Source organism: Vipera ursinii (assembly GCF_947247035.1).
Source record: "Vipera ursinii genome assembly, chromosome: 4".
NCBI classification, from domain to species: domain Eukaryota; kingdom Metazoa; phylum Chordata; class Lepidosauria; order Squamata; family Viperidae; genus Vipera; species Vipera ursinii.
The window spans coordinates 4,506,452-4,519,286 of record NC_139514.1 but is presented as its reverse complement, the minus strand read 5'-3'; the positions used below and the strand labels follow the sequence as shown (position 1 = coordinate 4,519,286).

At 45.8% G+C, this 12,835-nt stretch overlaps 1 protein-coding gene across 2 annotated transcripts in view; it reads left to right on the top strand.

Annotated features, from left to right (window-relative positions):
* PAK1 (p21 (RAC1) activated kinase 1) overlaps window positions 1–12,835 on the top strand; it is an 82,821-nt gene that overhangs the window by 43,935 nt on the left and 26,051 nt on the right. For both annotated transcript variants that reach the window (XM_083362131.1, XM_083362132.1), the window contains 3 exons: window positions 3,944–4,060; window positions 7,461–7,638; window positions 11,448–11,511. In XM_083362131.1, the coding sequence (XP_083218257.1) occupies window positions 3,944–4,060; window positions 7,461–7,638; window positions 11,448–11,511 (359 nt within the window). The remainder of the gene's footprint in view (window positions 1–3,943; window positions 4,061–7,460; window positions 7,639–11,447; window positions 11,512–12,835) is intronic.

The following is a 12,835-nucleotide window of genomic DNA, read 5'->3' as shown; positions in this document are numbered from 1 at the left end:
AACCCAACTAAACAGCCAGGTTTGCACAATCTGCCCAAACTAGCCAAGGTTGCAATTAATCAAACTTAGAATGTTGTGTGAATGCAGCTGCTTGGTGTTTTAATTGTGTGAATTGAGCCATAAAGGGATCTGGGATAAGGTAATCGTAATATGATTTTGAGACTTGCTTATTTTTGACACTCTCTTATTAATGTGGAGAAAAAGCAAGGTTTTACACTTTGGCAGGAAAAAAAACCAAAGGTACAAGTACAGATTAGGCAAAACCTGGCTCAAATACGGCCACTGTGAGAGGGACCTTGGGGTCCTAGCGGACGATCACTTAAACGTGAGCCAGCCGTGTGCAGAAGCAGCCAAAACAGCTCATACAACCCTGGGCTCTATAAACAGAGGCATAGAATCAAGATCACGTGAAGTATTATTACCACTTTATAAAAACCCTAGTAAGGCCACACCTGGAATACTGCATCCAGTTTTGGTCACCACATTACAAAAAAGACGTTGAGACTTTGGGAAAAGTGCAGAGAAGAGCAACTAAGAGGATCCAAGGCCTGGAGACAAAAGCATATGTTTATAATGTTTCTTGGACTTATATACCGCCCTTCTCCCGTAGGACTCAGGGCGGTTCACAAGGTATTTAAAATAACAATACAAATTACAAAAGTTAAGAACAATTAAAATAATTAAATTTAGTCCTTGAATAAAATAAAACCCCTGTTAAACTCCAATTAAAACCGAGTTAAAATAAAATTACAATTAAAATTCTCAGTCCTGGCCGGAAAGCTCAAAGAGCTTTCTCTTGCAGGATTTGGGTTTGGCTAGCTAGTCCAAAGAAAAGGAAGAAATAGGGGTGACATGATAGCAGCATTCTAGTATCTGAGGGGTGCCACAAAGAGGAGGGGGTGTCGTGTTATTCTCCAAAGCACCAGAAGACAAGAGAAGAAACAACAGATGGGAAATAGGCGAGAAGCAACCTGGAATTAAGGAGAAACTTCCTAACAGTGAGGACAATTAACCCGTGGAACAACCTGCCTCCAGATGTTGTGGGTGCTCCAACACTGGAGGTTTTTAAGAAGAGACTGGACAGCCATTTGTCTGAAATGGTAGAGGGTCTCCTGCCTGAGCAGGGGGTTGGACTAGATGACCTCCAAGGTCCCTTCCAGCTCTATTTTGATTGAAGTTGGCTGTGTGAAAAAACATAGGCATTAAATGACAGGGTTTTCTGTCGCTCATAGTCTGAAATCCAAAATATAATAGTTTTGCAGGCCTAGGCAAGAACTTCACCGGTTCATTGTACGATCGTTAATAGAAATGGTTCAAGTTTCGCTTTGAAAAAAAGGGGGCCATAAATCCTGAATCAGAGCCGAGAAGAACTGAATTGGCAGGACTAAAAATAATGCCGCGAATCTGACGTTATTTTATTGATGCAGCTATTACCTCCTTTTCGAAGAAGAAAAAAAAAAGAATCTCAAAACACCATGTATGCGAAGAGGGGCTATTTTTAACACCCAGCCTTTTCCAAAGAACAGGTAAAAAAGCTAGCATCGGTATTTTAACACATTCGGATGAATCTGATTCTCTCACTCCCAAGCAATAACATTTATTTTTAAATGAGCTAGTTTTTCCCAGGGGGGAAAAAGTGATCGCTTTAAAGAGGGCAGTTTGCCCTCAGTTCTCAGGGTGATAGATTGTGTGATCACCCTGTCCCAAATCTAAACCGAGCGGTGTTAGTTTCAGGCTGTTTTCGTGTGAATTTCTGGCTGGGAAGAAAACCGCATAATCTGTTGTCTTCCGAGGGCCCAGTGCTCTTCAACATCTTCATCAACGATTTGGACGGAGTGGGGGGGATAGATGGGGAACTCATCAAATTTGCAGACGACGCCAAGCTGGCAGGAATAGCCAATACTCCAGAAGACAGGCTTAAGATGCAGGAGGATCTGGACAGACTCGAACACTGGGCGCTATCTAACAAAATGAAATTCAATGGTGAAAAAAGTGAGATTCTACATTTAGGCAAGAAAAACCAAATGCACAAGTATACTATAGGGGGTACCTTGCTCAATAGTAGCAACCGTGAGAGGGATCTAAGAGTCCAAGGGGACAATCCCTTAAATGTGATCCAGCAGTGTGTTACAGATGCCGAAAAAGCCAACACAGTGCTAGGCTGCATTAACAGAGGGATAGAATCAAGATCACGTGAAGTGTTAATACCACTTTACAAGGCCTTGGTAAGGCCACACTTGGAATGCCGCATCAAGTTTTGGTCCCCACGATGTAAAAAAGATGTTGAGTCCGGGATATCTGAGGGAACACCTGCTGCCAGCATCAAGCTCCCTTCGCCCTGTGCGCTCCCACAGGGAGGGTCTTCTCAGAGTGCCGCCGGTAAGAGATTGCCAGCGGACGACACCCAAGGATAGGGCCTTCTCTGTGGGTGCGCCTGCGCTCTGGAACCAGCTGCCTGTGGAGCTTAGGACTGCCCCCGACCTCCGTTCATTCCGCCGGGACCTGAAGACCTGGCTCTTCGAGCTCTCTGGCCCAGGCTGAGAATTTTAATTTTAATTTTAACCGGGGTTTTATTTGTTCAGGGACGGATATAATTTTTTAAAAATTGTTTTTAACTTTTGTATTTTTGTTTTTAATCACCCTGTAAACCGCCCTGAGTCCTTCGGGAAAGGGCAGTATATAAATGTAATAAAATAAAATCAGTGGGGGAAGCTGGATTCACTTAATGACTGCATGATTCACGTAACAGTTACTCTGATTCATTTAAGAACCGTGGCAAAAGTCCTAGAATTCAGGCTCGGTTCACTTAACGACTGCTTTGCTTAAGCGTGGAAATTCTGGTCCCAGTTGGACTCATAGGTTGAGTTACGACCAGAGTGGAAGCCAAAATTTCCGTTGGTAAGCAAGACAGTTGTTGCGAATAACAGAATATAGAATGACAGACTTGGAAGGGACCTTGGAGGTCTTCTAGTCCAGCCCCCTTCTCAAGCAGGAAACCCTGTACCATTTCAGACAAATGGCTGTCCAGTCTCTTCTTAAAAACTTCCAGTGTTGGAGCATTCACAGCTTCTGGAGGCAAGTAGTTCCACTTTCTTCACTGTCAGGAAATTTCTCCTTAATTCCAGGTTGCTTCTCCCCTTGATGAGTTTCCATCCGTTTCTTCTTGTCCTGCCTTCGGGCACTTTGGAGAACAGCTTGACTCCCTCTTCTTTGGGGCAGCCCCTGAGATATTGGAAGACTGCTATCATGTCCCCCCTCGTCCTTCTCTTCATTGGATTTAAACTAAACTAAACATACCAAATTCTTGCATGAATCTCAGCATTTGTTAAATAAATCCTGAGGTGATTAGGTCAATGGGAAAAGCTGAATTTGCTTAACGACTTCATGATTTGCTTAACGATGGTGGCCGAAAGGTTATAAAATTCAGCCCGATTGACTTTTAACGACTGTCTCACTTAGCAACTAGAAGGTTCCACTGTGGTCGTAAGTTGAGGACTTCCTGTACAGCCCATTCTTTCTTTCTGCAGAGAATGGCAGTCTAGCCTAGGGGTGAAATTGCTGGACGGGGAGTCTTGTCCATCCTCGGCCATTCAAGGCTGAGGGGGGAAGGGATTTTGAGGCAATTTTGAGGAAAAAATGTCTGTACGTTACCTTGAGATTCCGAGGAAAAGCTGCGATCTAAAAACCTCACAGCTCAATCCATCGATGAGAATAGAGCTGGAAGGGACCTTGGAGGTCCTCTAGTCCAGCCCCCTGCTCAAGCAGGAGACCCTGTACCATTTCAGACAGGTGGTTGTCCAGTCTCTCCTTAAAAACCTCCAGCGATGAAGCTCCCACAACCTCTGGTGGCAAGCTGTTCCACGGGTTAATTGTTCTGACTGTCAGGAAGTTTCTCCTTAGTTCCAGGTTGCTTCTAATTAAATCGAGTGTGGTTTCCACGCAGAATGTGAAGGCCGTGTCGGAAACGCCAGCTGTGCCCTCTGTTTCGGAAGACGACGACGATGACGACGAAGGTCTGCCCCCGCCGGTCATCGCCCCTCGGCCCGAACATACGAAGTCGGTGAGTGGTTCGGCTCCTTTTGAGTAAGCCCTGGGAAATCGCTTTGCAGCCATTTATTATGGGAAACTAAAAATGGGGAAAAGTTTTTCTTGTCCAGTCGTGTCCGAATCCAGGTGCTCGTTTCCGTTCCTTTGCCGAGGGAGATTTTTGTCCGAAGACCATTTCCCTGGTCAGGTGGCCAGTGCGGCTATAGGCCAGGGGTCTTCAAACTCGGCCCTTTTATGACTCATGGACTTCAACTCCCAGAATTCCTCAGCCAGGCATGCTGGCTATGGATTTCTGGGAGTTGAAGTCCATGAGGCATAAAAGGGCCGAGTTTGAAGACCCCTGCTATAGGCCAAAGGCTCACGGAATGCTGTTACCTTCCATTGAAGTGGTACCTATTGATCTACTCGCATTTGCAAGCTTTCAATCTGCTACCTGTTTCCATGAAAATAAGACCAGGCCTCGGTTTTTTTGGGGGGGGGTTGGCCTCCAAAATAGGTACCAGGTCTTATTTTCGGGGGCGGTGGTGTGTATTTTCCACGGTCTCACCTCATGGCGGCACCCACAGCCCCACCCAGCCAAAGGAAATGCCTCTGCAGTTGAGAACAGAGCTGCGGCCTGCATTTCGCTATCAGAGGCCTTCCGGAAAGGCCTCTGCAGCCGAGAACCAAGGATTGAATCCGTAGCTCCGTTCTCGGTTGCGGAGGCCTTTTCGGAAGGCCAGTGATAGCAAAATGTAGGCCGGGGGAGGCGCCGCAGAAGAAGTGGGCCGGCGAGGTGAGGCAGGTGTCGATTGATGGGAGGCCTGGCTGCAACGGTAAGCGGGTGTGGGGCACGTGGGGCAGCTCCACGCCCTAGCTTGATTTTAAGGCATGTGCCTCGCCCCAAAACTAGGGCTTATCTTTTGGGGTAGGGCTTATATTATAGGTCCACCCCAAAAAATCAAGCTAGGGTTTATTTTCGCGGTACGTCTCACGGTAGGTGAGTAGGAGCTGGAGCCAGGAAACGGGAGCTCACCCCATTGCGTGGTGCTCGGGTCTCAAACCCGGCATGTCAGCTCTCCAAGGGTCCCTTCCAGCTCTATTCTATTCTATTCTAGATGTCATTCTAGATTTTGATGAAAGAGATAAATGGATTCCTTAATTTTCTTTTTGCAGTTGTTTTAGGTGCTTTAATCATGTACCGCATGGAAACTGTCGGCTGTGTTTCCTGTTTTAATACTTTCCTCTCACTCAGAGTCACTGTTACAAGATGGACAGCTGCATAAATCTAATGTATTAATTAATTTGGATGCTGCTAGGGACGCGGTGGTTCAGTGGGTTAGGATGCTGAGCTTGTCGATCAGATGGTCGGCAGTTTGGTGGGTCGAATCCCGAGCGTCGCGTAACAGAGCGAGCGCCTGTTACTCGTCCCAGCTTCTGCCAACCTAGCAGTTCGAAAGCACGTAAAAATGCAAGTAGAAAAATAGGGACCACTCCGGTGGGAAGGTAACAGCGTTCCATGAGCCTTTGGCGTCTAGTCATGCCGGCCACATGACCACGGAGACGTCCTCGGACAAGCGCTGGCTCTTCGGCTTTGAAACAGAGATGAGCACCGGCCCCTAGAGTCGGAAACGACTAGCACACATGTGCGGGGGATCCTTTACCTTTAGCTCTGTTTTATTCTATTCTATTATTCTTTGTTAAGTGGGATCTGCTTTTTGCTGGTGGCAGCAGATCCCAGCAATATATCTATGATCTTTCTGTCATTTTTTTATGCCTGTCTCTCTCTTTCTCTTTCTCTCACTCTCTCTCTCATTTTCATGTCTACTTTTTTCTTATTATTGCTCTGCTTATGTCTCTCTCTGACTCTCTCTCTTTCTCACTCTCCTCTCTCTCGCTCTCTCTTTCTCTGTCTTTTTCTCGCTCTCTGTCTCTCTTCCTCACTCTTTCTCTCTCTGTCTCTCTTTTTCGCTCTCTTTCTGTCTTTGTCTCTTGTTCTCTGTCTCTTGGTCTGTCTCTTTCTTTCTCTGTGTCTCTGTGTCTCTTGGTCTCTTGTCTCTTTCGTATCTGTCTCTTGCTCTCTTTCTGTCTGTCTCTTGGTCTCTGTCTCTCTCTTTCTCACTCTCTCTTTCTCACTCTCTCTCTTTCTCTGTCTCTTGGTCTCTGTCTCTCTCTTTCTCACTCTCTTTCTCTCTCTCTGTCTCTCTCTTTCTCTCTCTGTCTCTTTCTCTATCTCTCTCTTTCTCACTCTCTCTCTTTCTCTGTCTCTTGGTCTCTGTCTCTCTCTTTCTCACTCTCTTTCTCTCTCTCTGTCTCTCTCTTTCTATCTCTGTCTCTTGGTCCCTGTCTCTCTCTTTCTCACTCTCTCTTTCTCTCTCTTTCTCTGTCTCTCTCACTCTCTCTCTTTCTCACTCTCTCTGTCTCTTGGTCTCTGTCTCTCTTTCTCACTCTCTCTCTCTTTCTCTCTCTCTCTCTTTCTCACTCTCTCTCTTTCTCACTCTCTCTCTCTTTCTCTCTCTCTCTCTTTCTCACTCTCTCTCTTTCTCACTCTCTCTCTCTTTCTCACTCTCTCTCTCTCTTTCTCTCTCTCTCTCTCTCTCTGTCTCTTGGTCTCTGTCTCTCTCTTTCTCACTCTCTCTTTCTCACTCTCTTTCTCTCTCTGTCTCTTTCTCACTCTCTCTCTCTTTCTCACTCTCTCTCTCTCTCTCTCTGTCTCTTGGTCTCTGTTTCTCTCTCTCTTTCTCTCTCTCTCTCTCTCTCTCTTGGTCTCTGTCTCTCTCTTTCTCTGTCTCTCTCTTTCTCACTCTCTCTCTTTCTCACTCTCTCTCTCTTTCTCTCTTTCTCTCTCTCTGTCTCTCTTTTTCTCTCTCTCTTTCTCACTCTCTCTCTCTGTCTCTCTTTCTCTCTCTCTTTCTCACTCTCTCTCTTTCTCTCTCTGTCTCTTGGTCTCTGTCTCTCTCTTTCTCACTTGCTCTTTCTCACTCTCTCTCTGTCTCTTTATCTCTCTCTTTCTCACTCTCTCTCTTTCTCTCTCTCTCTCTCTGTCTCTTGGTCTCTGTCTCTCTCTTTCTCACTCTCTCTCTTTCTCTCTCTCTCTCTCTGTCTCTTGGTCTCTGTCTCTCTCTTTCTCACTTGCTCTTTCTCACTCTCTCTCTGTCTCTTTATCTCTCTCTTTCTCACTCTCTCTCTTTCTCTCTCTCTCTCTCTGTCTCTCTCTTTCTCTCTCTGTCTCTCTCTTTCTTTCTCTCTCTCTCTCTGTCTCTTGGTCTCTGTCTCTCTCTTTCTCTCTTTGTCTCCCTGTCTCTTGATCTCTGTCTCACTTTCTCACTCTCTGTCTCTTTCTCTTTCTCTGTCTCTCTCTTTCTGTCTCTCTTTCTCTGTCTCTTGCTCTCTGTCTCTCTTTCTCTCTCTCTCTCTCCTTCCCAAAAATGCAGATTTACACCCGCTCCGTGATCGAACCTCTTCCTCCAGCCCCCACCAGGGATGTGACGACCTCTCCCATCCCCTCCCCTTCCGAAAACAGCATCACGCCTCCTGATACACTGGCGAGAAATGCTGAGAAACAGAAGAAAAAACCTAAAATGACCGATGAAGAAATCCTGGAAAAATTAAGTAAGATTTGTTTGGAAACGGAACGTCGAGCGGGAAAGGAGAAGGGGAAAAAAAAACAAGTAGTCCTCGAATTACGCCCACGTTTGAGCCCCAGATTTCTGTTGCTAAGCGAGACATTTGTTAAGTCAGCTTTGCCCCATTTTAGAAACTTTTTTTTTTGCCACAGTCGTTATCTGAATCACTGCAGTTAAGTTAGTGACGCGATTGTTAAGTGAATCTGGCTTCCCCATTGCTTGTCGGAAGGTCGCAAAAAGGGGATCACGTGACCCCCGGGACTCTGCGGCCGTCATAAATACGAGTCAGTTGCCAAGTGTCTGAATTTTGATCACGTGACCACGGAGATGCTGCAACGGCCGTAAGTGTGGGAAAAGGGTCGTTAAGTGGCTTTTTTTCAGTGCCGTTGCAGCTTTGAATGGTCCCTAAATGAACTGTCGTAAATTGAGGACTACCTGTATTGCATTGGGGTAGGGGGTGGGGGGTGCGGTATTTTAATTGTGATTGCTGACAAAAATATTTCTTGCCCTGTTTTGTGTCAAGCCATCTCCTCCAGTGCTAACGGGCAAAGTGCAAACGTTCGCACAATCGGTGTTTGAAGGGTGTCAGAAGTGTCTCTCTCTGGGCGGTGTATGGTCTGATGTGTGATGCTTTGCTTCTCTAAATAGTTGGAATGCGTTAAGTGGGACTGTCAAGGCTAGAAAGGGCGGGAGGCTCACAACTGTCATTAATACAGGCAGTCCTCGACTTATGACTTAACTGCCTAGCAACCGTTCAGAGTTACCATGGACCACCCCAGGACCCGGATTCGAAGTTACAAGGGCACTAAAGAAAGAGACTGGTGGCTGTTTTTCAGACTGGTGGCCACTGCAGCGTCCCCCGTGGTGACATGAGCAAATCTGAGTCGGCTAGGCAACTGACTCGTACTTAATGACGCTTGCGGTGTTCGGTGTTAAGCGATTCCCAATTGCCACCTTCGGACAAGCAAACTCAATGGGGAAGCTAGAGTCACTTCACCTCTGTGTGAATAACAATGCAGTGAGCCCTGTGCAGTTCTGTACATTGGGGAAACATAACAACCACTTCATAAGCGCATGATGCAACGTAAGAGAACAAACCCATCAGGACAAGATTCAGCAAGATTCATGATGATGATGATGATGATGATGATGTTGGAAGAGACCTTGGAGGTCATCTAGTCCAACCCCTTGTTCAGGCAGGAAACCCTATACCATTTCAGACAAATGGCTGTCCAGTCTCTTCTTAAAAACTTCCAGTGTTGGAGCATTCACCACTTCTGGAGGCAGGTTGTTCCACTGGTTAATTGTTCTCACTGTCAGGAAGTTTCTCCTTAGTTCCAGGTTGCTTCTCTCCTTGACTAGTTTCCATCCGTTGCTTCTTGTCCTGCCTTCAGGGGCTTTGGAGAATAGCTTGACTCCCTCTTCTTTGGGGCAGCCCCTGAGATACTGGAACACTGCTCTCAGGAAACTATGATAAATCAAAAGAAGATATTGCTGATAGTAATATGTGCAGCAAACAATAAACAAGACGGAATTTTATCAAAAGCTACACAGGAAAATATTGGAAATGGAATATCAAAATATTTGTCTAGTAGGAGATTTCAGTGCAATCGCGGATGGAAAATTAGATCACACAAGCAGTAAAACGGGGGGGGGGGGGGGAAGAGAAGGAAGAAAGAGACTCCCTAAAGTTTTTTTTCCAGATGATAGAAGAGATACGTGTACAGGGTGTCCGGAGAGAAAGGAACTTAAAAAAAGACCCAGGGTACATTTTATTCGAACAGATATAAATCGTGGTCAAGAATTGATACGATATGGATGTTCCCTGAACGAAGAACCAATATATACAGGAGGTTGAGATAGAACCCAATAATTGGGCTGACCATAATCTGATAAAAATGACCTGGAGAGGAGTAAAGGAAGAAATTAAGGTGGACGTTGAAATCAATCGCTATTAAAAGGTAAAGAGTTTATAAGAAAGAGCAGAAAAGGAAATGAAATTCCTTTTTTTAAAGGACTCAATTCAGTATAGTCCAGGGGTGTCAAACTCAATTTCATTGAGGGCCGCATCAGCATTGCAGTCACCCTCAGGGGGCCGGGTGGGTGTGGCCTACTGGGTGGGTGTGGCCAGCTCTTCATCGTTCACCTCAAGGGTGCCTAGGGGGACCTGGGCAGGAGTGGGACAGATCTGGGGGTCTCTGGCTGGAGGAGGGTCTCTGGGCCAGGGCCAAGGCAGTGGGGGCCGTTCCCTCACTGTTTCCAGGATGGCTTCGCAGGCCACATGAAACCACTTCGCGGGCCAGATCTGGCCCCCGGGCCTTGTGTTTGACATGTCTGGTATAGTCCATCTGCATTTAAAAGATAAAGGCTGCTCTTTCGAAGACATTTTGGACAGAGAGGACTGCTGGTTTGAGAGCGGGGTCAGAGAGACCATCTAGGTCCATACTGAATAGCTCTCTCTTAATGTGTGTGTGAAGGGACGCGGTGGCTCAGTGGGTTAGGACGCTGAGCTTGTCGATCGGAAGGTCGGCAGTTTGGCGGGTCGAATCCCGAGTGCCGCATAACAGAGTGAGCGCCTGTTACTCGTCCCAGCTTCTGCCAACCTAGCAGTTCGAAAGCACGTAAAAATGCAAGTAGAAAAATAGGGACCACTACGGTGGGAAGGTAACAGCATTCCGTGCGCCTTTGGCGTCTAGTCATGCCAGCCACATGACCACGGAGACGTCCTCGGACAAGCGCTGGCTCTTCGGCTTTGAAACGGAGATGAGCACCGGCCCCTAGAGTCGGAAACGACTAGCACGCATGTGCGGGGGAACCTTTACCTTTACCTTTTTAATGTGTGTGTGTGTGGGGGGGGGATACGACAACATCAATCTCCAGTCTACCGCACAGTCCTTTCGGCAGTTCCAAGAAGGCTCCACACCCGTTTGCACCACTCAGGTGACCCTGAGGACACAGATAAACCTCCAAGTGGCCTCCACGACTCTCTAAAAGAAGGCAAATGACCAGCCGTCTGCAAGGAGTATAAATCCTTCCAATCCCCCACCATTCAGTCAGAACCTGATGAAGCTTCTGGGATGAGAAGCGAAACGTCTTCAAAGGAAAAACAAGAAAGTCCAGTTGCCTCCTGAAAAAGCACCTTTGGGGCAACCCTGACCTGGAGGACGGAGAATTCTCCATGGGACACCGTGTGAATAACTTAACAGCTGCAGCGATTCACTTAAAAACCATGGCAAGGAAGGTCGTAAAATGGGGCAAAATTCACTTAACAACTGTCTTGTTTAGCCACAGAAACTTTGGGCTCAACGGTCGTCGTAAGTCGAGGACTAATTGTAATAGGTCCGTCAGAACCATTTCTAACAGAAGACTGTGTGGCTGACAGATCCTTACATGAAACAAAGCAGGACGGGATGTTAATAATTCTGCTTATATTTTGAGAGGCAAAGCTTTGAACAGGGATTTTTTTTACCCAAGAGATTTGTCGGGAAGTTCTACCACCCCCCCATACTTAGGCAATATTATTTTACTTTCTTTTAAAATGAAGGGAACGGATATATCTGCAATTTAATACTTGCCCAGTGAGTTCGTGCATCGATCAAGTTGCACTAAAAGGAAAAACATCAAGGTTGAAAAGTTACAGAAGTCTTAGTCCCGTGAGGTGAACTTTCACGGTTTTTTCCTTCAAAAACTAACGGTATTTCCAAGAAATTAATGTCTGCTTAAACTGCAAGAAGCTTGAACTGCAGAATTAGAATGTGATTTCAGGTATGGTTTTTTTGCTTTTTGTTTTAAAAGGAGGTATCGTGAGCATTGGGGATCCCAAGAAGAAATATACGAGTTTTGAGAAGATTGGACAAGGGTAAGTATTTAATTGTGAGCGACTGCTTCTTTGGTACCGCTGGTCCTCGACTTAATGACCCTTTCGACATGACAACGGCGCAGAAAAAAGATGGCTTATGACTGTTTTTCACCCGATGGTTGCAGCATTCCCATGATGATGGGATCAAAATTCAGATGCTTGGAAATTGACTCCTATTTATGATGGTTATAGTGTTGTGGGGGGGGTGGGTCGTGTGACTCATATTTATGACGGTTGCGGTGTCTGGGGTCATGTGATCCCCTTTTGTGTCCTTCTGACAAGCAAAGTCAATGGCGGGGAAGGCCAGATAACCGGGTTACGAAGTTAACAAGTGCAGTGATTCGCTTAAAAACTGTGGCAGGAAAGGTGGTAAAATTGGGCCAAGCTCAGTTAACAATTGTCTCTCTTAGCAACGGAAATTTTGGGCTCCATTGTGGCCGTAAGCTGAGGAATACCTTTATTTAAGGGTTGACGTGGAATTCTTTGAAATACTCTTCCTTGTAATTCCGTCGTTTGCTCAAGCCGATCTTTCTTTACTAAAAAATTAATGACTGGATAGCTGGTTATAATTGTGGCTTATTTTGTAAAAAAAAAAAATTACATGTATTAAGTGCAGCAAGAATTGTATTTGCCCAATATTGGAAAAATGAAAACTTACCAGTGGAAGAAGAATTTTAGATTGTGCAGAAATGGACAGATTGACATTAAAGATAAAAGAGAAATAAGATTCAGTGTACTTCAGAACATGGGACAATTTTTACCAATGGCTAGAAAAGCAAGTTAGAAAGGAACATGATATGTACTATGTAACATTGAATATATACTAGTAAAAAGAAGACCATTGGGCGATTAACTAACGTATTGATTATGATAATATAGAAATTAACTCTTTCTTACTGTTTTTTTAAAAACATGTACCCAGACAATATGCTATTTGCTAAATATTAGTAAAGGTAAAGGTAAAGGTTCCCCCGCACATGGGTGCTAGCTGTTTCCGACTCTAGGGGCCAGTGCTCATCTCCGTTTCAAAGCCGAAGAGCCAGCGCTTGTCCGAGGACGTCTCCGTGGTCATGTGGCTGGCATGACTAGACGCCAAAGGCGCACGGAACGCTGTTACCTTCCCACCGGAGTGGTCCCTATTTTTCTACTTGCATTTTTACGTGCTTTCGAACTGCTAGGTTGGCAGAAGCTGGGACGAGTAACAGGCGCTCACTCTGCTACGTGGCACTTGGGATTCCACCCGCCAAACTGCCGACCTTCTGATCGACAAGCTCAGTGTCCTAACCCACTGAGCCACCGCGTCCCTTTAAATATTAAGAATGTT